General features: G+C 50.2%; 1 protein-coding gene across 1 annotated transcript; it reads left to right on the top strand.

Annotated features, from left to right (window-relative positions):
* Positions 1-1,165: 1,165 nt before the first annotated feature.
* On the top strand, positions 1,166-24,135 carry LOC140208263 (NACHT, LRR and PYD domains-containing protein 3-like). The gene is made up of 10 exons (XM_072276833.1): positions 1,166-1,245; positions 6,639-6,731; positions 7,588-7,754; positions 8,672-8,843; positions 8,944-8,994; positions 20,236-21,973; positions 22,421-22,507; positions 22,663-22,833; positions 22,989-23,156; positions 23,303-24,135. The coding sequence occupies exons 2-10, from the start codon at positions 6,671-6,673 to the stop codon at positions 23,388-23,390; spliced, it is 2,703 nt and encodes a 900-aa protein (XP_072132934.1). The 5' UTR covers positions 1,166-1,245; positions 6,639-6,670; the 3' UTR covers positions 23,391-24,135.
* Positions 24,136-24,302: the final 167 nt, after the last annotated feature.

Below are 24,302 nucleotides of genomic sequence, written 5' to 3'. Positions count from 1 at the left end.
TTAGCGGATTTGCTTAAACTTTTAACATCATTTATTTTCACCCCAGCCTCACTGTCAGCTCTGGCACTCTGGTTCCCATCCCCCTGCAAATCTAGTTTAAAGCCTCCCCAATAGCACTACTCCCTGAAAGGATATTGGTTCCCCTGTAGTTCAAGTGTAACCCGTCTCTCTTGTACAGGTCCTCAGAAGAGGTCCCAATGATCCTAAAATCTGAAACCCTGCCCCCTACACCAGTTTCTCAGCCACTTGTTCATCCTCCAGATCATCCTATTCCTACCCTCACTGGCACCTAGCACAGGTAACAATCCTGAGATTACCACCCTCGAGGTCCTGCTTTTCAACTTCCTACCAAGCTCTCTGTACTCACTCTCCAGGACCTCCTCTCTCATCGTTGCTATGTCATTCGTACCGATGTACACCACGACATCTGGCTGATCACCCTCCCATTTCAGAAAGTCATGCAATCGATCAGAGACATCCTTGACCTTGGCACCCGGGTGAGAGGATGAGATGTGACTTGATAGAGGTGTACAAGATGATGAGAGGCATTGATCGTCTGGATAGACAGAGGCTTTGTCCCAGGGCTGAAATGGCTAGCAGGAGAGGGCACAGTTTTAAGGTGCTTGGAAGCAGGTTCAGAGGAGATGTCAGGGGTAAGTTTTTTTTACACGGAAGGTGGTGAGTGCGTGGAATGGGCTGCCGGCGGCGGTGGTGGAGGCGGAAACGATATGGACTTTTAAGAGACTCCTGGATGGCTACATGGAGCTCAGAAAAATAGAGGGCTATAGGTAAGCCTAGGTAGTTCTAAGCTAGGGATATGTTCGGCATAGCTTTGTGGGCCGAAGGGCCTGTGTTGTTCTGTAGGTTTTCTATGTTTCTATGGGAATCGAACCCGTACTCTGAAAACCGGGGGCGTGGAGCGATGGGGACAGCGAAGGTTCTGAGGGAAAAATTAAAACTGTAGCTGGTGTAAAATGCGGCAGGTAGGTCGGGCAGCGTGTGATGGGCGAGAGTCCCTCCACCCGTCACGTGATCCCGTGTCTCGCTCCTATTTCAAACGCAGATCTGCGGCATCTGCGGGGTTTTCGCTTCAGAAGTCCCGCCCCGCTTCCGAGGCCCCGCCCCCGCCCTCACAGTCCCCGGATGGGCACTGGTTTTCTTTCCGTTCTCTGTTGAAGCGGATCGTCGGCTGGGAGCTGGGGGACGGTTCGCTGTCTGCGGGGCAAATAGAGCAAGTTGCCATCGGTGAGTATTGAGACCGGTCACTAGGGTGAACGAGACCGACAATTTCCCATCGGTGAGTACTGAAGCCGATTCCGGGTGGTGGAGGGGTGATCTGATGTTGGGCAGAGTCCTGTTAACTTCCTCGAACTGTCGGCCTCGTCCCGCTTCCTGGACATAACCTGCCTGGGTTCGTCCGTGATGTGGGACGTTCACACTGCACAGCCTGAGATGAGCCGCCGCTCAGACCCTGGGGTTCTGGTCCCAGGAGCGGATGAGGTGCTGATGCCGGGATTAAACCCATCCGGTGAGTTGTACTTGGGGAACTTTATCTGCATCACCAGGCTCGGATTCGGATCCTAACTTCACCTGAATCGATGCCAGGGGTCGATAATTGTTTTATACTGGAAGGGGCCGTTCGGCCTGGTGTGTTCTTGCAGACACGAGGGTTAAACAGAGGAATCGCACCCTCGGGACACTGATCCACGTGTATGAGTAGTTTCATCTTTCCCCGTTCAGACAGGACAGTGAGATTCGGATCTCTCACGGCCTCTCGGTGGACTGGGAAGTTTATTTCCATCTTCTTTCCATTGCAACGACTTGCCGAAATGCTGACAATGTTTCCAGATATCTGGCCCTATTAATGCGAGAATTAAGTCTTTTTTTCATTTATCTGGGTTTCTCGGAAATGTGTACACTCCCTCCAGAAGTTCCAAAGGAGCAACTCAGGCTGACTAACAGTTCCACGCGATTAAGTTAGGGAATCTTTATATTGCTTTACATGTACAGAGGTACAGTGAAAACCGTGTCTTCGGTATTATGCACATCGATCAATACGTTACAGTAGTACACTGAGTTAAAACGATACCAGGGTGTAACAAATCATGATGGTTACAGATAAACTGCAGTGCAAAGGTTCCACTTCTAATTGTCTCCAAACTAAGACACAGCGTCACTTGAGAGAACCATTGTGACAAAGTGGGAGCTGATGTTTCCTTCCACTTCAACAAAATGGCCCTTCTAGCTATCAATGTTTTTGAGAAAAGATGGGGTTCATTTGCTCGTTATTATCATTTGAGTTAATTGATAGATTTCCTCCACGATCTAATTGTAAATTTTGGTACTTTTTTTTGCTGGCGGTTTGATGTTCATCTTCAGAAGCTTTTTGTGTGACGCATGGCGCCGGGATTGAACACCTAATGGGGTTTCTTTCCCACTTCTCTCGCTTAGTAGGTTTTTTCATTACCAAAATTTTTACAATCTTTAATGTTCTTTTTCTTGAGACATTGTAAGCGTTCTTTGATGTACTCGTATTAATTTTGGCTAATAGTAATAAACAGATTTTTTAAAAGAGAAAGTGCAGTGTGGGTAGATATGTGGTGCAAAGTCACATCGATTTAGACTGTGAGGTCAGGTCAATATGCTGGAGAACATTCAGTTCGCTTATAACAGCAGAATGGAAACTGTCCTTGAAACTGGTCGTATGTTTCTGTTCCATTTAATCTTCGACCCGATGGGAGGGTGAGAAGTGAGAATGTTCAGGGTTGTGGGGATCTTTCATTATGTTGGCTGTTTTACTGAGGCAGCGGGAAGTGTAGACTGAGTCCATGGAGGGGAGGTTGGTTTCTATGATGTGCTCAGCTGTGTCCACAGTTCTCTGCTATTTCATTCAGTTAAAGAAATAGCAGTAGATAGTCGCCGTATTAAGATGTGAGGTATGGGGATGGGATACTTTCTGCGGAGCCTTGATACATATACTGAACTTCTTAGTCAAGTCAAGTTTATTGTCATTTCGACCATAAGCTGCTGGGACAGTACACAGTAAAAACGAAACAACGTTCCTCCAGGGCTATTGTTTGTTCTGGCTTTGTTATATTGGAATCTGTTATCTAGTAGTGTGTACTATTATTTCAGTATCTGTGTATTACTGGACGACCACCGGAGAGTGCACTTGATTCCTTCTCCCACCTGGTTCCATCTGCTCATTCCCTGCCCATCTGGTTGAACCTCTGTCCAGTCTGTATCCCAATGATATATATCAACCATCTTGTTCAATCTCAGTCCAGCCTGCGTCCCATTGCTGCAATGATATATTTCAGCAAACTCTCTCCTAAATTTTGTCTTTATTGTGAAGATTTGTTTTACATCTTTTCCAGGATTGGGTTTTTGATAGCTGGAGCTACCAGAGGTTGAATTGAACACAGCAGGTGGCAGGGTAAAAGCAGCCATTTCAATTTTAGTTTCCCCGTTACAAAATGGCTGCAGTGTTAATCTTTGTAATAATGGAGCTCACAGCATCTGATGTTGAGTTTGTTGTTTCCTTTTTCAGTTATTCTCGGTGAGCCACTTCCTCTGTTTCCAGGGTAACAGCCCGTCAGAGCTGCAGCAAGTGTTGTACTTTTTATCGCTCTGTGGTCACCGCCTCTCAGCGTAGAGACAGTGGCCTCAGGAGCAAATGTAACAGAGTGACAGTGGGAGGAAAGGATGCTGTGAGCATTGACTGTATGGGATGTATTACACCAGGGTCAGAATGAACTCTGAAATAACGAACTGATTGGAGTTGGGTGGTATTTACATTTTAGCGCATTGCTGATATTTTGCAATCAGTTACCATCTGTGCATTAAAATGAGGAGGTGGAATAAAACTAGAGTTGCATGAAATTTGAAGTAAGAAGACGAAAATACTGGAAATGCCCAGCAGATCGACAGCTTCTTGAACAGTCCCAGTTTAGATATCGGGTCTTCCACCATTTCTCCTTTCACAGATGTAACCTGATGTACTGAGTTCCCATAATTTTCTACTTTATAATTTTACATTTTGTTCCTGCTACACTGAGGGGAAACATGGCAATATCCCACACAGCAATGACATTGTGACCAACGTGCTCAGTTTAGTTGCTGGAAACAAGCTGAAGTGTATCTGCATCCTCTGACAATGTACAGACCGGTGAACCAGCCTGACCACCGGCCCCGGCAGAGGGTCATTAGGTTCCAGTTCCATCTCAGTTTTTGAATCGGAAATGGGAGGAACATCACGGCAAATCGCTGGCACCAAAGCGGCTTTGTACTGGTTATAATATTGGGCTGGTGACTCTGGCAGTATACGGGCTTCAGTTCAGGTTGGTAATTCGACAGGTTGGAATTTCCTCAGATTGCAGTGAAGGTGAAGTCTTGGGCGGTTAGACATTGGTTATGGGGAAATTGTCGTCTGCACCACCCAGTGGGACATCAAATCTGACAAGTATTCTGGAGATTTTTGAACAGCTAACTCTGAGGATTGATGAAATAGGGCAGTGATGTTGTTCATCTGAACTTTGGAAAAGTCTGGAAGGAGGTCCTGCATGGCAGCTGATATGGAAGGATAGGTCACATGGGATTCATGGGGAGTTTGCAGATGGATTCACACCGGGATCGAGAACAAGAAGCAGAGGGTGATGATTGAAGATGGATTTAACCAATGGAGGCCTGTGACGAGTGGGATGTGCCTGTCAGTGTCGAGACCTCGTTAATTTTATTCATGCCATTGATTTGTATGTGAGTGTACATGGCACAGTTTGCAAGTTTGATACTAAATTCGGGCATCTGGTTGATATTGCAACAGGTTACAATAAATTTCAAAGACATCTTGGTCAGTTCAGAAGACGGGCTGAGAAATGGCGAATGGTTTTCAACTTGAACAAGTGAGAGTTGGTGCTTTTGGACAGTCAGACCAGGGTGGGACCGGTATAGTGAATGGAGGGGCATGGAGTGTTGTGGAACAGATTGAGAAACAAAAACAAACATCATTAATACGCAACACAGACTCTAATGCAGATAGAGAACAGATACATGGCTCCGACAGACAGGCTCAGCTCCGATACAGGGTCTTCCATCTGAAATATTAACATACTCTCTGTCTTGTCGAACAATTCTAGCGGTTTTGTTTTAATTATGTTAAAGATATTTTGGCAACTTGCTGTTTTGTATGTATAGCGCGTCTACATTGTCTTTAACAAGGTGCAATGTAACAGTCTGGTAATAGCAAGGTAAATGCTCAAAGAAATCTTGACCAGGGTTTAGGTGATAATATGGATCTTAAAATCCTGCTGGAGAAACTGTCATGATTCTGAACAAGATATCACGATGTTAACGCAGCAGGCCAGACAGCATCTCTAGGAAGAGGTATAGTCGACGTTTCGGGCCAAGGCCCTTCATCAGGACTAACTGAAAGAAGAGCTAGTAAGAAATTTGAAAGTGGGAGGGGGAGGGGGATATCGGAAATGATAGGAGAAGACAGGAGGGGGAGGGATGGAGCCAAGAGCTGGACAGTTGATTGGTAAAAGGGACATGAGATGATCATGGGACAGGAGGCCTAGGGAGAAAGAAAAGTGGGAGGGGGGGGAACCAGAGGATGGGCAAGGGGTATAGTGAGAGGGATAGATGGAGAAAAAGGAGAGAGAGAAAAAGAATGCATGTGTATATAAATGAATAAATAACGGATGGGGTACAACGGGGAGGTACCCCTTCTCACTGTACACCTTGCCTATCCTGTGGGTCACCCCCCACCTTTTCTTTCCCCCAGGCCTCCTGTCCCATGATCCTCTCATATCCCTTTTGCCAATCAACTGTCCAGCCATTCGCTCCATCCCTCCTCCTCCTGTCCTCTCCTATCATTTCAGATCTCCCCCTCCCCCTCCCACTTTCAAATCTCTTACTCACTCTTCTTTCAGTTAGTCCTGACGAAGGGTCTCGGCCTGAAACGTCGACTGTACCTCTTCCTAGAGATGCTGCCTGGCCTGCTGCGTTCACCAGCAACTTTGATGTGTGTTGCTTGAATTTCCAGCATCTGCACATTGCCCCGTGTTTGCATGTCACGATGTTATGGGTGAGATTGCATTGTTCAGGATGTCAGAGTTTTTCTATGTAGACTCAGACCATATATTGCCATTGGTGTCATTACCAGGTGATGTTAAACTGAAATGAGACAGTGAGAATCAGGTGTGATTGAGATATCTGTATAATTCAGTGACGAGAGGAATAGATGTCCCATTGGTCAGCAGAAAGGTTTCAACCCACACTGCTGTAATATCTGTCCATTACTCACCACAGCGCCACCAGTGGTAGGAGGACCAAAGCAGTGGGCGCTGTCTGCTCAGCCTGCCTTGCCTTCCCATTGACACATCACTCCCAGTCCAGGGCACAAGACTGGTTCCTAAAAGGGAATTGTCTGCAATATAGCGTGTAGATACACCGGAAAGTCCCGGCACAGTGTACAATCCATGGAAATAGATGGGAGCAGGTGGATCAGGCTGTGTCAAGGCTTCAGTGGACAGGTCCAAGATGTTTGGCAGTGTTTGCCTCAGTTTAAAATCAAAACAGTGTTCCCCTTTACACTTGAATTAATGTTTGACCCTCCTGTTAATTTTGTTTTGTTATAGAGCAGCAAAAACTGATCACATCTGTCCTCAAAATGGCTCAAGGTGCGAGCAGGGGAGGAGTTCCAGTGACGTCAACATCGAGAAAGAACACAGGTACGTTGGTGAAGTATTTTAATTTATAAATATTGCTTAGACTTTGTGTCTGTGTTTAATTCAATATCAGCAATTCACAAATATTTGTGAAAGGACTGAGCGGAGGGATGACAGAGAGAGAATTAACATCTCAGGGGTAAGCACAGTCACACGTGCAAGGGGTATGTTTACTGTCTGTTCCTGCTGCTCTCGCAGATTGTGATTAAAGTAGCGAGTTACTCCAGAAGACATTCTGCAGATGCTGAAAGTTTTGGGCAACACAAAGAAACGCAAAATATTGGCAGAACTCAGCAGGTCAGGCAGCATCCATGGAGGGGGATAAGCATTTGATGTTTTGGATCAGGACCACAAAGAATAGAAAGTAATGTGGCAATATCTAGAATTTCTGTCCCCTCATTTCCAGTCCGATGAAGGGCCTTGGCCGAAACGTTGATTGTTCATTCTCCTCCATAGAGGCTGCTTGACCTTTTGAGTACCTCCAGCATTTTGTAAGATATCCCAGAGACTTGCCGAGGAAGGGGTTGACCAGGCAGGCAGACAGTAAGCCAGAGCAAAGCGGTGGTGATGGGCAGTACCAGGAGAATGATGGTGATGGGTTATGATACTCTCAGGAATAAGCAGAGTCCTTTCCAAACAGAGAGGTATATTCCTGGGGAGACGAAAGAGCAGCCTTCAATAGATGGAACTATAACCCCTCCTATACCCCCCTCCCACCCCCTGGCCTGTGCCCATTCCTCTCCCCACCCCCCCATATATATATTTCGGACTGTATTTGGTGACCTTTAGGTTCCAGAGAGAAAGTTGCTGCTCAATATGGGGTCAGTAATTTTTTAATTTTCCCCATTTTCATTCATAGGGCCGAGCTCAGTGATCACCGAGCTCCTGGCAGGCTGGAACGATTTCCAGCTGCTGCAGTTGACGGATTTCTACCGGGATAGGCTGGAGCAGGCGATGGAAGGAGGGGTGCACGGAGTGAGCCTGGCGTTAACGGCCGAGAATCAGTTCAGTGGAGAGGAACATCGGGTGAGTGGGAGGGAGAATGTGTTTGAATTTTCACACATCACAGGACTGATGGGTGTCTGAACTCTGACTCATCGGATATTAAATAGATAACATTAAAACTGGGATATAAATACTGTACATACAATCTCAAAGATGTGAATCTGAACCAGTGATAGAAAGGGATGAAAGTACTCCGCAGACTGGTGGGTAGATGCTCAATGTTCAGAGCGAGTTGAGCAGGTAACAGTTGTGTGGGCTTCCAGTATTAAATGGAAATATGATGGGAGGTTTCGGTTTGGGAAGACCGTGCAGCGTGATGACAGGATGTCAGTGAGAACCGGGACAGCCTCAGTGCTTGCCACAGGAGCTGGACTGTGTTCTGTTCTGGGTGGAGATGATTGTGCTACAATCTGTAACTGCAAACAGTGTGGATCGGGGAATACTGTCATGTTTTAATGTGTAATCACTGAATAAACCTCCACTGGAAAAGGCAAAGGAAAGGCGTCAGGTGTCAGCCAGAAATCCTCTGTCATGTTGGACACTGGCGGACTGAGGAGATGAATTAGATCACCTTTTCTGCAACTTCTCTGCAACTGCTCACTGTTATAAAAACTCTCCTCTTTTCTTTTTTCATCTGCAATACTTATTTTCTGATTTCTGTTTCCATCGTCAAATCTGGTGAGGAATTATTTACGGATTTGGAGCCACGTCAATTAAGCGGTCACAGACCAGCCAGGATCTCATTGACTGGTGGACCAGGTTCACGGTGAATGTTCCTCTGTGTGCTCTGCACTCAGAATGTACAGTCCATGTCCAGACAGGATCAGCACCCGTCCGGGTGACTGCTCAGTGTGATCCCGTTACAGAGCACATCATTTACTTCTCATTCTCTGTGTGAATCTGTCAGACCCCAATATGTTCACTGTTACTCTTCACAGAAAATCTCTGATCTCGCTGATAAGGGAGAGCGGGCGGACAGTTCTAAACTCCTCCTGAGCCTGGTGATGGAGAAAGGCTCCCGCGCCCGGAGGGTGATGTGGGAAACCTTTGTCAAAATGCGGATTGGTGTTCCAAAGTTGGACAAAATACTGAAAGAAATGCAGGCACATGGTGAGATAATATCAGAGATAAATTTAGTTTTGGATTCAAACATTACATATTTATAATTTGAGGAACTGAAATGTGTCAAATTATTTTTAAATGCGAACAGGTTGTGTTCCGGTCCAGCGACCCGTCCCGGAGATTCCCAGAGGGCTGAAAGGTAAGTGAAGAGACCGCTGTTACCATCACTGGCTGATGTTGTGTAGGGTCATGTCGTTGTTGAGCCATGGGGATTTGATCAGGTAAACGTTCCACCGTGACACAGCGCACAGAGAGACACATGAAAAAATGTTTTCTGGAGGGAGAGTTTTCACAGGACAGTATGAGTAACAACTAGAGAGTTGGTGAGTTTGCTGAAAGGGATCACACCTTTCTGGGTCCTACAACTACAGATCCCTCCACTGGGGTCAGAATGGAGAAGAGGACAATCTGAGGAGCGAAACCATGGGAAATTTCTGACTCCGAAAGGTGAAATTACTTCCCTACAACCACCCAACCCCCGGTACAGTCCTCATCCTAAATCACTTTTCTAAACTCCCTCAGATCCTACAGGTCATCATTTTTAGAACTGGGAGTCCATTGAAATTCTCAACAGAGAGTTACAATGACAATTTAATGAGAAAATCAGGTAACACCCAAACTGCCCTGTTCAACCCCAAAGCAGCAAATGAACCCCACTCTGTTCACATCTGCACTCCCTTAGTGCAAACACTGCTGCAGTTATCCAGTTTAATTTCCCACTCAATAATCCTGGGAATTCCATCAGGAGACAGTGTCAGTGAGGCTGAGATTCGGGACAAAATCCTCAGCTCAGTCCACAGAAGCTGAAATTCATGTGTGTCTGTGTTGTGTGATGGACACTGTGGAAGGGTGAGAGATGGGAATTAGGACAGAGAAACCGAGGGTTGTGCGATCGCGGCAAGAAAGGTGGAAAAGACTGAAAATATCTATAAATAATATTGCAATTAATTAAATTGTGACCATCTGGATAAGAAACTCACTACATCCGTAATCACATCGTGTCTGTAAATATGGAGCCCGGGGCAGTGCATGGGCTCAAGAGATTGTCAGGCTTCATCATCACAGACTGAGTTGGATCACACAATGCCACATTTAACAGCGGAGAGAGCGAAGGAAAGACAGATATCGTGAAAATTATTAATCTTACAGTAGCCCATGTTTTAACTGATTACTCAAAGCCCTTGAACAGAAACATAAAGAATCTCGGCCACAACCCTCATGCAGCCTGTCTCATTTCCAAGAACAAGTTCCAAAGATGTTAATCTTTAAATGGTACCAGAGAAAGGTTTCAAACTAATCACGTTGCTGTCACCTGTGTTAATGCTTTTCCAGTCCACATTCAGACAATCAAAACCCCACCTTTCCCTGCACGAAGGCTTCAGTAACTCTCTACAATTCCGCTGCAAACTTGTTCTGCACTGTTCTTCACACTGTTTGCAGAGGGAACAGTCCACGGCAATGAAATTCCCACATTTATTTCTGAACATGAAACAGATTTTCTCCCTGATTATTGAAGAACATTATTTCTACCACTGCAACATTATCTAAAGTATATTTTTCAACAATCAATGTTTTCCTACTCTTCCTACTTTCACTGAATACGTTGAATGGAGAGACCACACACCCCAGACAGGGTCCTGACACACTGCAAGACCCCACACACACCTGACAGGATCCTGACACACTGTGAGACCCCAAACAATCCTGGCAGTTTCCTTGCACACTGTGAGCCCAAACACACCACTGGCAGGGTCCTAACACTGTGAGACCCCACAAACCCCTGACAGGGTCCTGACACACTGTGAGACCCAACACACACCTGGCAGATTCCTAACGCACTTTGGGACTAAAAACACCCCTGATGTTGTACTGACAAACTGTGAGCTCCCACACACCCCGACACACTGTGAGACCCTACACACCACTGAAAGGATCCTGACACACTGTGAGATCCCCACAAACCCCTGACAGGGTCCTGACACACTGTGAGACCCCACACACACCTGGCAGATTCCTAACGCACTTTGAGACTAAAAACACCCCTGATGTTGTACTGACAAACTGTGAGCTCCCACACACCCCGACACACTGTGAGACCCTACACACCACTGAAAGGATCCTGACACACTGAGAACCCCACACACCCCTGACAGGGCCCTGACACACTGTGAGACCCCAAACACGCCTGACAGGCTCCTGACACACTGTGAAACCCCACACACCCCTGACAGAGTCCTGCACACTGTACAACCCCACACATACCTAACAGGGCCCTGACAAACTGTGAGACCCTACACACCCCTTACAGGGTCCTGACACACAGTGAGACCCCACGCACTCCTGACAGGGTCCTGACACACTGTGAGACCCCACACACCCCTGGCAGGGTCCTGACACCCTGTGAGACTCAAAAAACCCCTGACAGGATCCTGACATACTGTGAGACCCCAAACATTATCTGGCAGTTTCCTTACACACTGTGAGTCCAAACACACCACTGGCAGGGTCCTGACACAATGTGAGACCCCACAAACCCCTGACAGAGTCCTGAAAATCTGTGTGATCCCACACACCCCTGATGCACTGTGCGACCCTGCACATCCCTGACAGGGCCCTGATGCACTGTGAGATACCCACGCACACCTGACAGGGTCCTGACACACTGTGAAACCCCACACACCCCTGGCAGATTCCTGATGCACCTTGAGACTAAACACAACCCTGACGTGGCACTGACAAACTGTGAGCTCCCACACACCCTGACACAGTGTGAGACCCTACACACCACTGAAAGGATCCTGACACACTGTGAGATCCCCACACACACCAGACAGGGTCCTGACACACTGTGAGATCCCCACACACCCCTGACAGGGCCCTGACACACTGTGAGACCCCAAACTCACCTGACAGGCTCCTGACACACTGTGAAACCCCACACACCCCTGACAGGGTCCTGACAAACCGTGAGACCTTACACAGCCCTGACAGAGCCCTGCACACTGTACAACCCCACACATACCTAACAGGGCCCTGACAAACTGTGAGACCCTACACACCCCTTACAGGGTCCTGACACACAGTGAGACCCCACACACTCCTGACAGGGTCCTGACACACTGTGAGACCCCACACACCCCTGGCAGAGTCCTGAAAATCTGTGTGATCCCACACACCCCTGATACACTGTGCGACCCTACACATCCCTGACAGGGCCCTGATGCACTGTGAGATACCCACGCACACCTGACAGGGTCCTGACACACTGTGAGATCCCCACACACCCCTGACAAAGTCTTGACACACCGTGAAGCCCCACACATCCCTGACAGGTCCTGACAGACTGTGAGTCCCTACCCACCCCATACAGGGTCCTGACACACAGTGAGACCCCACACACCCGTGACAGCGTCCTGACACACTGTGAGACCCCACACACCCCTGGCAGATTCCTGATGCACCTTGAGACATCCCTGACAGGGTCCTGACAAACTGTGAGACCCCACACACCGCTGACAGGGTCCTGACAAACTGTGAGACACCACATACCCCTGACAGAATCCTGACACAATGTGAGACCCCACACACCTCTAACAGGTTCCTGACACATTGTGAGACCCCACAGACCCCTGGCAGATTCCTGACGCACTTTGAGACTAAACACACCCCTGACTTGGTCCTGACAAACGGTGAGACCCCACACAACCCAGTTGGGGTCCTGACACATTGTGAAACCCAACACATCCCTGACAGTGTCCTGACACACTGTGAGACCCCACAGACACCTGACAGGGTCCTGACACACTGTGAGACCACAAACACCCAATACAGGGTCCTGACACACTGTGACACCCCACACACCGCTCATAGGTTCCTGACACACTGTGAGGCCCCACACACACGATAGAGAGAGGTGACACACTCTAAGACCCGCACACCCACCGGATAGGGACCTGACACATTGGCAGACGCCATACACCCCTGGCAAAATCCTGAGACAGTCTGAGAACCCCCACACCCCTGGCAGGGTCTTGACACACTGTGAGATCCCCACACACCCCTGACAAGGTACTGACACACTTTGAGACCCAACACACAACTGACAGAGTCCTGACACACTGTGAAAACCCACACGCCCCTGACTGGGTCTTGTCACACTTTGAGACCCAACACACAACTGACAGAGTCCTGACACACTGTGAGACCCCACACATTCCTGACAGTGTCGTGACACACTGTGAGACCCCACAGACTTTTGCAGGATCCTGACACACTGAGACCCCACACACCCCTGACAGGTTCCTGACACTGTGTGACCCACACACCCCTGGCAGGGTGCTGACAATCTGTGTGAACCCACACACCCCTGATGCACTCTGAGAGCCTACACACCCCTGGCAGGGTCCTGACACACAGTGAGTCCCCACACACCCCTGACGGGTCCTGACTCAGTGTGAGACCCCCACACCCCCAGCAGGGTCCTGACACACAGTGAGTCCCCACACACCCCTGATGGGTCCTGACTCAGTGTGAGACCCCCACACCCCTGACGGGTCCTGACTCAGTGTGAGACCCCCACACCCCTGGCAGGGTCCTGACACACTGTGAGACGCCACAAACCTCTGACGGGGTCCTGACACACTGTGAGACCCCACACATCGCTGACAGGGTCCTGACACAGTGTGAGATCCCACAAACCTCTGACGGGGTCCTGACACACTGTGAGACCCCACACATCGCTGACAGGGTCCTGACACAGTGTGAGATCCCACACATCGCTGACAGGGTCCTGACACAGTGTGAGATCCCACAAACCTCTGACGGGGTCCTGACACAGTGTGAGACCCCACACAACCCAGTTGGGGTCCTGACACATTGTGAGACCCGACACACACCTGACAGGGTCCTGACACACTGTGTGATCCACACACACCTGGCAGGATGCTGATAATCTGTGTGAACCCACACACCCCTGATGCACTCTGAGACCCTACACACCCCTGGCAGAGTCCTGACACACTCTGAGAGCCAAAACACCCCTGACAAGATCCTGACACACTGTGAGACCCCAATAACTGCTGACAGGGTCTTGACACACTGTGAGACCCCACACACCCCTGGCAGGGTCCTGACACACTGTGAGACGCCACACACACATGAGAGGGAGAGAACACACTGTAACACCCCCACACGCACCGGATAGGGTCCTGACACATTGCCAGACGCCATACACCCCTGGCAAAATGCTGAGACAGTGTGAGACCCCCCACACCCCTGGCAGGGTCTTGACACACTGTGAGATCTCCACACACCCCTGACAGGGTCCGGACACACAGTGAAACCCCACACACAACTGACAGGTTCCTGACACAATGAGACACCCTACACCCCCCTGGTAGGGTTCTGACACACTGTGAGACAACAAACACCTGACAGGGTCCTGACACACTGTGAGACTCCACATACACATGAAAGGGACATACTCTAAGACCCCCACACTCACCGGATAGGGTCCTGACACACTGTGAGACCCCACACACCCCTGACAAGATCCTGACACAGTGTGAGACACCACACACCCCTGGAAGGGTTCTGACACACTGAGAGACCCACAAACACCTGATAGGGTCCTGACACACTGTGACACCCCACACACCCCTGACAGGGTCCAGACTCACTGTCAGACCCCACAAAACATAGTTAGTGTCCTGGCATACTGTGAGACCATGACCCACTCTGAGACCCCACAAACTACTGACACGGTCTTGACACACTGTGTGACTCCACACACTACTAACAGGATCCAGACAAACTGTGAGACCCCACACAGCTCTGACAGGGTCTTGAAACACTGTGAGACCCCAAACACCCCTGACAGAGTCCTGACACACTGAGAAACCACGCACACCGCTGACAGGGTCCTGACACACTTGCAACCCAACACATACCTAACAGGGGCCTGACAAACTGTGAGACCACACAGGCCCCTGACAGGCTCCTGACACGCCGTGAAGACCCACACATCCCTGACAGGTCCTGACAGACTGTGAGTCCCTACCCACCCCATACAGGGCCCTGCCACACAGTGAGACCCCACACACCCCTGACAGGGTCCTGACACACTGCGAGACCACACACACCCCTGGCAGGTTCCTGACGCACTTTGAGACTAAACACACCCCTGACTTGGCCCTGACAAACTGTGAGCTCCCGCACATCACGAAGCACTGCAGGACCCTACACACGACTGAAAGAGTCCTGACACTCAGTGAGACCCCACACACCCCTGACAGGGTCCTGACACAGTGTGAGAACCCACACCCCTGGCAGGGTCCTGACACACTGTGAGACCCCACAAACCCGTGACAGTGTCCTGACACACTGTGAAACCCCAGACACCCATGACAGGGTCCTGATCCACTGTGAGACCCCACAAACCTCTGACGGCATACTGACAAACTGTGAGACCCCACACATCGCTGACAGTGTCCTGACACAATGTGAGACCAAAGACATCCCTGACAGGGTCCTGACAAACTGTGAGACCCCACACAGCCCAGTTGTGGTCCTGACAAATTGTGAGACCCGACACATCCCTGACAGTGTCCTGACACGCTGTGGGACCCCACAGACACCTGACAGGGTCCTGAGACACTGTGACACCCCACACACCCCTCACAGTTTCCTGACACACTGTGAGGCCCCACACTCACATGAGAGGGAGAGAACACACTCTAAGACCCCCACACGCACCGGATAGGGTCCTGACATATTGCCAGATGCCATACACCCCTGACAAAATGCAGAGACTGTGTGAGACCCGCCCCCCCCCCACACCCCTTGCAGGGTCTTGACACACTGTGAGACCCCACACACACCTGCAGGATCCTGACACACTGTGAGACCCCACACACCCCTGGCAGGGTCCTGATGCACTGCGAGACCCCACACACCCCTGACAGGTTCCTGACACACTGTGAAACCCCACACACCCCGGACAGAGTCCTGACACAGTGTGAGACACTCCACACACCCATGGAGGGATCCTGAAATACTGAGATACCCCACAAACATCTGACAGGGTCCTGACACACTGTGAGACCCCACACACACCTGTCAAGATCCTGACACAGTGTGAGACCCCAGACACCCCTGACAGTTTCCTGACCCACTAGGAGATCCCACACACCCATGAGACGGAGAGGACACACTCTAAGATCCCCACAGGCACCTGATAGGGTCCTGACACATTGCACATTGCCAGACGCTATACACCCCTGGCAAAATGCTGAGACAGTGTGAGACCCCCCACACCCCTGGCAGGATCTTGACACACTGTGAGATCCCCACACACCCCTGACAGGGTCCTGACACACTGAGATCCCCAAACACCCCTGACAGGTTCCTAACACACTATGAGACCCCACACACCCCTGACGGGTCTTGACACACTCTGTGACCCACACACCCCTGGCAGGGTCCTGACTCACTGTCAGACCCCACAGAACCTATTTAGCGTCCTGACATACTGTGAGACCCCACAAGCCACTGACACAGTCCTGACACACTGTGAGACCCACACACCCCTGACAGGATTCTGACACACTGTGAGACCACACACACCCCTGACAGGCTCCTTACAAATCGTAAGACACCGCACACACGAGATGAAGAGGACACACTCTAAAACCCCCACACGCACCGGATAGGGTCCTGACACATTGCGAGATGCCACACACCCCTGACAAAATCCTGAGACAGTATGAGACCCCACACACACCTGACAGGGTCCTGACTCCCTGTCAGACCCCGCACACAACTGACAGGGTCCTGACACTGTGTAAGACCCCACACACCTCTGGCAGGTTCCTGACACAGTGTGAGACACGCTCCCACCCCCGCCACAACAGGGTCCTGACACACTGTGAGATGCCACACACCCCTGACAGAGTGCTGACACACTGTGAGACCCCACAAACTACTGACACGGTCTTGACACACTGTGTGACTCCACACACTACTAACAGGATCCAGACAAACTATGAGATCCCACACAGCTCTGACAGGCTCCTGACACACTGTGAGACCACACACACTGCTGACAGGGTCCTGACAAACCGTGAGACCTTACACACCCCTGACAGGGTCCAGACACACAATGAGACCCCACACACAACTGACAGGTTCCTGACACAACGTGACACCCCACACCCACCTGGTAGGGTTCTGACACACTGTGAGACAACAAACACCTGACAGGGTCCTGACAGACTGTGAGATCCCCACACATCCCTGACAGGGTCCTGACATACAGTCAGACCCCACACACCCCTGACAGGGTCGTGACACACTTTGAGACCTAACAAACCCCTTTCAGAATCCTGACACACTGTGAAACCACATACACCGCTGACAGGGTCCTGACAAACTGTGAGACGCCACACACCCCTGACAGGGTCCTGACGCACTGCGAGACGCCAGACACCCCTGACAGGGTCTTGATGCACTGCGAGGCCCCACACAACCCTGACAGGGTCTTGACACAGTTTGAGACCCAACATACCCCTTTCAGAATCCTGACATACTGTGAGATCCCCACTAATCCCTGACAGGGTCCTGACAAACTGTGAGACCTTACACACCCCTGACAGATTCCTGACACACTGTGAGACCCCACACACCCCTGACAGGGTCCTGACACACTGTGAGACCCCACACACTACTGACAGGGTCCTGACACACTGTGAGACCCCACACACCCCTGGCAGGTTCCTGACACACTGTGAGACCCCACACACCCCTGGCAGATTCCTGACGCACTTTGAGAATAAACACACCTCTGACATGGTCCTAACAAACTGTGAGCTCCCACACACCCAGACGCACTGTGAGACCACACACACCACTGACAGGGTCCTGACACACTTTGAGACCCAACACACCCCTGACAGAGTCCTGACACACTATGAGAACCCTACTCATCACTGATAGGGTCCTGACACAACATGAGACCCCAAACACGCCTGACACACTGTGAAAACCCATACACCCCTGACAGGGTCCTGACAAACCGTGAGATGCCACACACTACTGACGGGGTCTTGATACACTTTGAGACCCAACTCACCCCTTTCAGAATCCAGACACACTTGTGAGATCCCCACTAATCCCGGACAGGGTCCTGACACACTGTGAGACCCCACAAACACCTGACAGGATACTGACTCACTGTCAGACCCCACAGAACATAGTTAGCGTCCTGGCATACTGTGAGACCCCACAAACCTCTGACAGGGTCCTGACACAGTGTGAGATCCCACACACCCCTAACAGGGTCCTGACACACTTTGAGACCCAACACACCCCTGACAGAGTCCTGACACACTATGAGAACCCTACTCATCACTGATAGGGTCCTGACACAACGTGAGACCCCAAACACGCCTGACAAGGTCCTGACACACTGTGAAAGCCCATACACCCCTGACAGGGCCTGACAAACCGTGAGATGCCACACACTATTGACGGGGTCTTGATACACTTTGAGACCCAATTCACCCCTTTCAGAATCCAGACACACTTGTGAGATCCCCACTAATCCCGGACAGGGTACTGACACACTGTGAGACCCCACTCACCCCTGACAGGATCCTGACACACTGTGAGAGCCCACTCACCCCTGACAGGATCCTGACACAATGTGACATCCCACACACCCCTGACAGGGTCCTGACACACTGTGAGACGCCACACACCGCTGACAGGGTCCTCACACACTTTGAGACCCAACACACCCCTAACAGGGTCCTGACACACTGTGAGACCCCACAGACACCTGACAGGGTCCTGACACACTGTGAGACCACGCACACACCTGACAGGGTCCTGACACACTGTAACACCCCACACACCACTCTTAGGTTCCTGACACACTGTGAGGCCCCACACACACGAGAGGGAGAGAACACAGTATTTAAGACCCCCACACGCACCGGATAGGGTCCTGACACATTGCCAGACGCCACACACCCGTGACAAAATCCTGAGACAGTGTGAGACCCCCCCACACCACTGGCAGGGTCTTGACACACTGTGAGATCCCCACACGCCCCTGGCAGGGTCCTGACACACTGTAAGACCCCCACACACCCCTGACAAGGTACTGACACAATTTGAGACCCAACACACACCTGAAAGAGTCCTGACACATTGTGAAAACCCACACACCCCTGACAGGGTCCTGACACACTGTGAGACCCCACACACTCCTGACAGTGTCGTGACACACTGAGACCCCACACACCCCTGACAGGGTCCTGACAATCTGTGTGAACCCACACACCTTTAATGCACTCTGAGACCCTACACACCCCTGGCAGAGTCCTGACACACTGTGAGACCCCACATACACATGAGAGGGAGAGGACACACTCTAAGACCCCCACACACACCGGATAGGGTCCTGGCACATTGCCAAACGCCATACACCCCTGGCAAAATGCTGAGACTGTGAGACCCCCCCCCCCCCCCACACCTGGCAGGGTCTTGACACACTGTGAGATTCCGACACTCAACTGACAGGGTCCGGACACACTGTGAGATCCCCACACACTCCTGACAGTGTTGTGACACATTGTGAGACTCCACACACACTTGCAGGATCCTGACACACTGTGAAAACCTACACGCCCCTGAGAGGGTCCTGACACACTGTGAGACCCCACACACACCTGCAGGTCCTGACACACTGAGACTCCACACACCCCTGACAGATTCCTGACGCACTTTGAGACTAAACAAACCCCAGATATGGTCCTGACAAACTGTGAGCTCCCACACACCCCGGCGCACTGTGAGACCCCACACACCCCTGACAGGTTCCTGACACCATGTGAAATCCCACACACCCCTGACAGGGTCCTGACACACTGTGAGCGCCCACACCTCCCTGACAGGGTGACGATGAGAGGGGAGGGGGAGCTGTGATTCCCTGACCTGTTCCTTTCACAGAATGCCCACTATCCTTTCCTCCATCTCCAGATGCCACATCAACACTGGGGACTAAAAGTTTCTTCCACAGGAAAAAATGACAGCTGTGATAGTAGTGGGAGTTTGTCCAGTACGGGACAGTCGGGGGTCAGTGAACTACCAGGGAAATACTCACTTTCACAGCACAGTTAATTGTGAAATGTGATGATCTGGTGTTTATCTGGACCAGGCCTCTCTGTCCAGTCAGGGGTTTGTTTATCAAATTTACTGTTCGAGCATCCATTGATGAATCCAATTAATGCAAGAGCTTTGAGCTAACTCTTGTGTGCTTAAATACTGAGTTCTGAGTTGAGGCATGTAACAGTTTGTTCACTGTCTGTTCCCATGGAAGATGTTCAACAGAAACACAAGGAGACTCTGCGGGCACAAACTGAAACACTGAGAGTGAACACGATCCTGATGAGGGAGAAGGTGAAGGTTTTCCAGCTGGTTGATCGATACGCTGAGCTCACGGTCATTTCTACTGTTCGAGATCGGACACTGGTGGAACATGAGCTGCTGGCAAGAGGCAGAGACCACGAGGAGTGGAGAGAGGAACATCTCCGCAGAAAGCTGGAGAAAATCCGCACTGATCAGCTGTTCCAGAGCAGCTTTTCCCGGAGTAAATCCAAATCTGGGAGTTCGGCAGCAGTGGCCGGAGTCCCAGGGGTCGGGAAAACAACAATGGTACAAAAGATTGTTTATGACTGGGCCACAGGGAAAATATACCAACAATTCCAGTTTGTCTTCAGTTTCAAATTCCGAGATTTAAACAGTATTAACTGTCGAATAAACCTGAGGGAACTGATTCTGGATCAGTATCCTTACTTTGGAAATATCCTGAGGGAGGTCTGGAAGAACCCAGAGGGATTGCTGTTTATATTTGATGGTTTGGATGAATTCAAACACAGAATCGATTTTGCTGACAGTCGGAGAAATACAGAACCCAAGCACCAGTGCCCAGATCCCGAGTGGTGGTGTGAAGTGTCTGACATTGTGTACGGTTTAATCCAGGGCAAGCTGCTCCCAGGGTGTTCAGTGCTGGTGACCACCCGCCCCACTGCGTTACATTTACTGGAAAAGGCGAAGATCAGTGTCTGGGCTGAAATCCTGGGATTTGTTGGTGAGGAACGGAAGGAATATTTCGTCAGGCATTTTGAAGATCAGACAGTGGCAGCAGCTGTTTTCAAACACGTGAAGGAGAACGAGATCCTGTACACCATGAGCTACAACCCCTCCTACTGCTGGATCCTCGCTCTGGCACTGGGCCCCTTCTTCACACAAAGAGTCAGGGACCCGCAGCGAGTTCCCAAGACCATCACCCAACTGTATTCCTACTATATTTACAACATCCTGAAAAACCACGGCCGTGAGATTAAGAACCCCCGTGATGTGTTTCTCAGGGTTGGTCAGATGGCCTTCAGAGGAGTGTACGATAAGAAGATTGTGTTTACAGATGGAGATTTAATCAACTACAATCTGCAGCCTTCCCAGTTCCTGTCCGGGTTCCTGATGGAGCTTTTGGAGAGAGAGGATTCTGCCCGGAGTGTGGTGTACACATTCCCACACCTCACCATCCAAGAGTTTGTAGCTGCAGTCACACAATTCCTGAATCCACATCCCGGGGATAGTCTGAGACTCCTCACTGAAGCCCACAGCACGACAGACGGTCGATTTGAGGTATTTCTCCGTTTTGTTGCTGGTCTCTCCAACCCAATGACAGCTCGGGGCCTGGAGGAGTTTCTGGGTCCATTTCCTCATGAAACAACCTGCTGGGTGATTGACTGGGTGAAGGAGAAGGTTAAACGCCAGAGTGGAAACACGAGGAGTGAAGCTGGTAAAAGGAGTCTCCTGAACACATTGCACTACCTGTTTGAGTCTCAGAATCGTGGACTGGCTCGGGCCGCACTGGGATCTGTGAAAACACTTTCATTCAGTGGAATGACACTGACCCCGATTGACTGCGCGGTCCTGTCTCATGTCATTGGACACTGTGATACAATAAAACACCTCGACCTGGAGAACTGCCACATTCAGTGTGAAGGAATCCAGCGGCTGGGACCCGGGCTGCACAAGTGCCGGGAGTTGAGGTAACTTGATTTATCTCTCACTCTGAACTGTGAAACTCTTCCATTGTGTTGTTTCAATGTAAAAGGATTTGGGTAAAAGTGTGATAAATACGATTGTGAAGAATTGTGACAAATGCCATCCCCCTTCCTCCTGTGGGATCTCTCTTCCCCATCCCCGTTCCTCCTTCATCCCTGCCCCTCCCGACCCTCTCAGGTCAGGAACACGTTTCTAACCATCGGGGAATGAAACAGGATATGTGGAGTTTACAGGGTCACACCGACAGACTAAATTACTGACATTCGGTGAATACCCTGGAGCTGGGCAGTGAGGGACATTGACAGTGATGGGAACTCCGATCAGTGATTTACTGAAGGGTTTAATGTTTCCTGAAATATCCGAGTGAGAGAAATTCCCTCAGACCCACAGTTTGAATTGCTTTGTTTATCAATTTGTCTGTTTGTGTTTAGACTGAGTTTTAATAAACTGGGAGATTCAGGAGTGAAACTGGTGTCTGCGGCTCTGAGGAACCCGGAGTGTAAAATACAGACACTGGGGTAAGTACCAGACTGTGGGAGATTGTGTTTACAGTCACTGGGTGTCTGACACTGAGCATTAATGTGATCAGTAATTGTGTTACTGATAAACACTGGGGATTTGTACCGTCTCCTGTCTCTCTGTATCCTTCACCGTCACTCTCCCTCATCTCCAGGCTGAGTGAGGTCGGTCTCACAGATTCTGGTGCCGAGGATCTCGTCTCTGCTCTCAGTACAAACCCATCACTGACGGAGCTGAACCTGAGTGATAATAAACTGGGAGATTCAGGAGTGAAACTGGTGTTTTCGGCTCTGAGGAACCCGGAGTGTAAAATACAGAAACTGGAGTAAGTACCAGACTGTGGGAGATTGTGTTTACAGTCACTGGGTGTCTGACACTGAACATTAATGTGATCAGTAATTGTGTTACTGATAAACACTGGGGATTTGTACCGTCTCCTGTCTCTCTGTGTCCTTCACCCTCACTCTCTCTCATCTCCAGGCTGGACAATGTCGATCTCACAGATTCTGGTGCCGAGGATCTCGTCTCCGCTCTCAGTACAAACTCATCTCTGACGGAGCTGGACCTGGGATTAAACTCGCTGACAGACCGATCTGTCCCCGCTCTCCGCCGCCTCATACTGACCCTCCCGAGTCTGGAGCAGATCCGGTGAGTGTTTGTGTTAATGTTCAATGTGATAAAATATCAGCGGATCCGCGGGTTTTCTGGTGATATTTGTCTGTGAGTGTTGTCCCCTGTTACTGACACTGTTGTGTGATCTGTTTATTTCATCTTTATTCTCCCATCTGTTTCAGGCTGGGGGGGAATCGGTTCAGTGAGACCGGGGAGAAGGAACTGAGATCTCTGCAGGAACCCAGACCCCGACTGACAGTGACCGTGTGAACATCCCCGCCCGCGGGATGCCGACAGTTTGGCCGATTCCCCGCCCTCCCCTTTAACCCCCCACTCCCCACTTCCCCTTACCTTTAATGGCCACGCGCCAGGTTTAATTCCCAACTGTTTTTAACGGAACTAGCTTTAGGCTCGCGCTGTGTGTCGTTCGCTGTTCTCCCGTGGTGACGTATTTCCGCCTCCTGTCCAGCGGCGCTGCTTCCGCCGGATGTGCGGGTTCGAGACCCCGGGGAATGACACAGACAGGAAGAGCCCGGGGGCCGGGGCTCAGTCTGGGACACCGGTGTCCCGGGGTGGGATTATCCCGGGAGTAGGTAATGCTGGCTGGTCTGCTGCGTTCACGGGCAACTTTTACGTTTCATGCCGGGGAATTACACAGACAGGAAGGGCCCGATGATGGCGGGGTTTTTTTCTGAGACACGGGTGACTCGTGACCGGCGTGGATAGCTTCACTCACATCAACTCTGAACTGATTCCACAACCTACGGACTCACTTTGAAATAATTTACAACTCATGTCATGATTATTTAATATTTTATTTGCACAAATTTCCCTTCCTTTGCACGTTGCTTGTTGGTTAGTCTTTGTTTTTGTATAGTTTTTCATAAATTCTGCTATATTGATTTATTGTCCTGTAAATGACTGCAATAAAATGAATCTCGGGGTAGTATATGGTGACAAATAAGAACTTTGATAATAAACAACACGCATCAAAGTTGCTGGTGAACACAGCAGGCCAGGCAGCACCTGTAGGAAGAGGTACAGTCGACGTTTCAGACCGAGACCCTTCGTGAGGACGAACTGAAGGAAGAGTTAGTAAGAGATTTGAAAGTTGGAGGGGGAGGGGGAGATCCAAAATGATAGGAGAAGACAGGAGGGGGAGGGATGGAGCCAAGAGCTGGA

The sequence above is a fragment of the Mobula birostris genome, chromosome 13, assembly GCF_030028105.1.
Source record: "Mobula birostris isolate sMobBir1 chromosome 13, sMobBir1.hap1, whole genome shotgun sequence".
Lineage (NCBI taxonomy): Eukaryota > Metazoa > Chordata > Chondrichthyes > Myliobatiformes > Myliobatidae > Mobula > Mobula birostris.
The sequence above is the reverse complement of the archived record's forward strand: the minus strand, read 5'-3'. Positions and strand labels throughout refer to the sequence as shown.

What these genes read in the sequence shown, in the direction of transcription:
- LOC140208263 (XM_072276833.1), top strand. Translation starts at nt 6,671, where the DNA reads ATGGCTCAAGGTGCGAGCAGGGGAGGAGTTCCAGTGACGTCAACATCG. An exon ending in TGTAAAATACAGACACTGGG is followed by an intron (nt 22,508 to 22,662) that starts GTAAGTACCAGA and finishes CCTCATCTCCAG; the next exon opens with GCTGAGTGAGGTCGGTCTCA. An exon ending in TGTAAAATACAGAAACTGGA is followed by an intron (nt 22,834 to 22,988) that starts GTAAGTACCAGA and finishes TCTCATCTCCAG; the next exon opens with GCTGGACAATGTCGATCTCA.